At 32.8% G+C, this 5065-nt stretch overlaps 1 protein-coding gene across 1 annotated transcript in view; it reads right to left on the reverse strand.

Annotated features, from left to right (window-relative positions):
• LOC108907133 (gonadotropin-releasing hormone II receptor) overlaps positions 1-5065 on the reverse strand; it is a 234549-nt gene that overhangs the window by 73414 nt on the left and 156070 nt on the right. The window contains exon 5 of the mRNA XM_023454419.1: positions 897-1002. Within this exon, the coding sequence (XP_023310187.1) occupies positions 897-1002 (106 nt within the window). The remainder of the gene's footprint in view (positions 1-896; positions 1003-5065) is intronic.

Consider the following 5065-nt stretch of genomic DNA (forward strand, 5'->3'; position numbering starts at 1 on the left):
CTTTAACCCGAAGAATAGGTCAAATTTTGGTAGAGATGTGTACGCGTTCAAAAATGTATTGTGTATAAACCATGTAAAATATAATTATTATGTATAGCAAATATATCGTATTATCCTCGCGAAGATTTGTACCCTTTATTTAAAATCCATAAATCATGTGAACAGGTTAAATAACGAGAAAATAATTAAGTTAATTTAGTTCTAAAGAAATGAAATGACACTCGCGCCCATCTCTAGTCCTTCCGTCGACATCGGTTGCGTTTATCGAATTCCTATTGGTCATAATTCAAACTGCAGCCCTGTTATGAATTTAGCGTGAGTTGGACTATTCTATCATGTGCGTCGCCTGAAGATATTCGTTACATTGACTCCTAATTTCCAATTAAAAGAACGACACTATTTTTAACCGAACTTTATTTAATAAATATGTAGTATACAATTTCTGATTTTCTAAATATTTTATAATGCCTAAAAATGTATGTACCGTGGAATTTTCGTGAATTATCACGTAAATTTCCGATGCATACCCGACACGTCACTGCGTCATGGGTAATGTATCTAGGTTTATGAATGACATATCTATGTTCAAGGTTAAAGTTACAAATTGTCCGCTTTCTGATCATAAGTTTGATAAATCCTGCTGTGATATTTTTCGTCCTGTATCTCGAAAATTACAGCATTTAGGACATAAGTTCCTGAAAATCCTTTTCCTTAAAATAATTGAAAGAATATTTTGATTTATTGTCGGAACATACTTTAAGAACACTTTGTATAAAAAGGATGCCTTTATTTTTTTAAGTACTCTCCATGCTAAAAGTACCGCAAGACGTCTCCAATTCGTTTCGGAGGCGAAAAGAAAATCGAAATCATTGCCTATTACAGAAAGAAATGCTCACCTGGGGCAAGCTGCAGAGGACGGCGCCCAACCAGGCCCCTATCAACATAAGTCTCTCCCTCCGGTCCAAGGCGGCCAAGTGGAGTGGTTTGAGAACGGCGTAAAACCTGAAAAGAAGTTTGTAGTTTTATAGCTCTTGCGGAGGAGTGAATATTTCGAATAACTTGTGCGAGGAGTTGAGTCCCTGGAAGGAAATGTTTTATGCATGCCATTCATTTTTCCTGCTGAATTAGACTGCATAATTTAGTGTACCTTTCACGGATAAACAAAAATGGAGGGCTTAGGGACCACAGTCGGAAAATATGAACGACGTTTTAAGTCTTAAAAATTCATATTATAGTAATATTTCAGTTTAACGTTGCTAAAGTGATGAATATTTTAAGATAAACTCATTGTTTTTTCTAAGTTGCGTATTTAGTTTCTACAAATGCAGTTTGGTCATCAAAAAAAAATTTACTGATGAACTTAATATTTATAAAACTGTTTTATTTATAGTCTTTCCAATATAATTGAAGAACCAACAGATTGATAGTATGTACCAGGTTCGGTCGCTGACGCAGCAACTCAGTATTGAAATATTTGAAAAACTTGTTCCCATATACAGGGTGTCCCTGAAAAGTATGGACAACGCTTGACCACCACAGGTTCCTTGGATAGTTTTTTTTTCAAATAATTTGAAAACTATTTTTCTTAGAAACTTAAAATTTGGTACACTTATTCTTTCATATAAGGGCAAGGTAAATATCGAATTTGGAGAGAATACATATACAGGATGTTCTATTTCTAGTGCCTGTGTGCCAGCCACTGGCTATCCCGTAACTTTTTTGTGTGTACCTATGCCAAAGACGACAGAATTTATATTTTTAAAAATAAGCACTATTATAAAGGATTTATTTGCTCTTACAAAATTTCGATATCGTTTTACAAAATTTCGATATCGTTTATGGATTTCGAGTAAAATTCGCATTTTTTATACATTAAATATAGGCAAAAATTCCGATTTATAAAAAATAATTTATAACTGCAGCCTCAAAGCAGGGAATAATAATGGAAAACGTCACATTAAAAAAAATAATTACACATTTTTGGTATTAGTATTATCAATCAATATAATAAAAATCAACACTAATATTTTAAATAAACAATATCAACTAATAATGTAAGAAAGTCAACATTAACATTTTAAATAAACTGATATTTGTAATCACATTAAAATAATATTACAGTAAATGCTCAAAGTTACTTTCTTGTTCTTAAACGCAAACATTAGTTCTTCGAAAATTAGAAATTATCCAATAATTGTGCATTACCTCTCATAACATTAATTTCATGTTGTATTCTTTCCCATATTCGTTTTCTGTATTTACTGAAAAGTTATTTTAAACTGTGGTCCTCAACGCTCCCCAAATGAAATAATTACATGGGTTTAGGTCCGCGGATCGAGGTGGCCATTTTAATGGGGTATTATTTCCTCTACCTATCCACCTGTTAGACCTTTAATAACCTGTAATACCTACCTGTACCCTGTAATACCTGTAACCTGTAATAACTTTTAATACTTTATTAAAGGAACTTTTTGAAAGCGAACCTCTGACGTTAAACGCCTTTTAGTTACTTGAGCAATTTCTTCGACCCTTTCCAAAATTTGTTCCTCCAGCTAAATAACTCCGGCCATACATTATCCACGATTTAATGTTACCGGTAAAAAACGTCCTGTTTCCCGAAGGCGTCTCTCCGCATTAGCAATTGTTTTGTGATTTGGAGTTCTTCGATTAGGAAATCTTTCAGCATATGTTCGAACAGTAGCACAACAATTTCCTTCACAATAACCCAAAACTACTAACGTATCAGTTTGTTCAGCAAAAGTATAAATTGCAATAAAAAACAAAGTAAGCTAAAATTTAATCAAAGCTTCACACAGAACCTTTAAATTATTGTTATGAATTTGTTTCTCTGTTATATGGCACTTCGTACTAGAAATGTTCTATTTATCTTAAACTGATTTTATATTATTTAATGTGTAAAAAATGCCAAATTTACTCGAAATCCATAAACGATAGCAAAATTTTGTAAGACAAAAAAGTTACGAGATAGCCAGTGGCGCACAGGCACTAGAAAGAGAACATCCTGTATATGTATTCTCACCAAATTCTACATTTACATTGCCCTTATATAAAAAATATGTGTACCAAATTTGAAGTTTCTAAGAAAAACAGTTTTCATATTATTTGAAAAAAACTAGGTTATCTGTTCTATATTTAGAAGGCTATATCTCAGTAGGCGTGCACTTTTGTATATAGGTAAGTTGGGCTAAATGGTATTGTTTTTATCCAAGGAACCTATGGTGAAGCGTTGTCCATCCTTTTCAGGGACACCCTGTATAGTTAACCATACCCATATTCAGGTCTGGTCGAACTAAACGTGAAAGTGGTAGAAATGTATACGTCGAGTAGAATAATGCGCGCGCGGGTAAACGGCGTACACAGACAGCCGAACTGGGCGACTGGGCAATAAATCTCAGCTGTTGATAAGTGGTTGATAAATTGCCTATTAGTGCAGTAATGCGGAATTTGGTGTGATTTAGGTAATTTTAATTTAATATAGGCACCTTCTATTAAATTATATTGCTAGGGGTTTTTATACATGTTCAACTGACTTCGGAAAGATTATACCTTAAATTATAAACAAGTAGGGAAACAAAACTGAAAATATTCAAAAGTAAAAATTAATAATTAGATAACTTAAAAACAAATCCTCTTTCGCTTTTACTTATCTTATTTAGTTTTTTTTTATATATATATTGTATTCTATTTCTAACTGTTATTATTATTCTAAGAATCTTTAATTTGTATCTTTTTGTTCATTGTTGTTACCGCGTAATATTGGTGGTTTTCGACGCCTTTATTGGCGACGACTCGAAATAATGGACTTGAATGGTGACTCTCTTTGAACCCATACGCTCACTTGTGTTCGCTATTATTCCGCTATCCAAAACCTCTGGTGTTTTCCATTACGAAACCGGCCGGTATCCGCCTGCGGTATAAGTGCGAGGGTGCGAAAATTCCTGTAAGGAGACGCCTAGTTTCAAGGTTAGAAAACCACCGATCGCATTTTGTTTATGTCTCATATTCTCGGTGCCGACAATTAGAATCATATGCCAATGAACCAGTAATAATAAAAAAATACAGTCCATTTCGAAACAAATCCCAAGGATTGGTGATAACTTTTCGCTTACCAATGAAAATATAAGAAAAATTAATAATAAAAGTGCAACGAAATAGCCGAAATAGGAGAGTTCAGTATCCATTGGATTGACCGTCTTTTCCATAAATTCATCAACATCCACCTCTTTTTGCAATAACAATGCGCAATTTTCGAAAACTTATATTGTCGCGTTCGACCTTTATTTTATAGTTAACAAATTAGTGAAAAATGACTGTAGGTACCTTAAGTCGTTGTGTATATTCCGATAGGTCGTTTAGATTTTCGTGGGCAGTAAAAAAAGTGAAAAAAACGCGTAATTATGCCATTTATTTGCAATTTTCCAACTTGGCGTCATTTCTTTCAAGTTACTTTTCTGATATTATCATTCTACACAACCTTTTCTATCATAAAGTATAATAAAATGCCAAATTTTTTCTAGTTTTCAGATTTTATGATCTAATTCGATTGGAGTACTAATAGATTGAGATTTGAGTTCAAATAAATAAATATGCCGCATTTGACTTAAAGTTAATTTTATAATGAAAGTTTATTTGAAAATTTAACTATATAATGTGTTGCTGTAATTGCTATACGGGGATGGCCAGAGGTACGGAATAAAATTCATATCTTTTGAATGAGTTAATTTTTTTTTAAAACTCCAAAACACCTTAACTGATTTTGATTTTTTTCCATCTTTCGGTTATATAATAATTCATTTTTCTTCAACCCCCTAACTCCCAGCTACCCCTACTTTTTTTTTCAAATGGAAACATAAGGCATGAGGGGGCTCGTTGAAAAGCTTATAGAAAACTGAATCCAGCCATACCAAATAAACAAGTTTTATTTTTTCAATAACAAGTTTTTTTTTCATTTAGAAATTGAAACAACTAGATAATTTACAAAAATAAACTCAATGTCGCAAATGCTGAAAATGTCCTCCATTCACTATTTGGCATTCTCCAAGAC

This window comes from Anoplophora glabripennis, unplaced genomic scaffold (genome assembly GCF_000390285.2).
Source record: "Anoplophora glabripennis isolate ALB-LARVAE unplaced genomic scaffold, Agla_2.0 scaffold310, whole genome shotgun sequence".
In the NCBI taxonomy this organism is placed as follows: Eukaryota; Metazoa; Arthropoda; class Insecta; order Coleoptera; family Cerambycidae; genus Anoplophora; species Anoplophora glabripennis.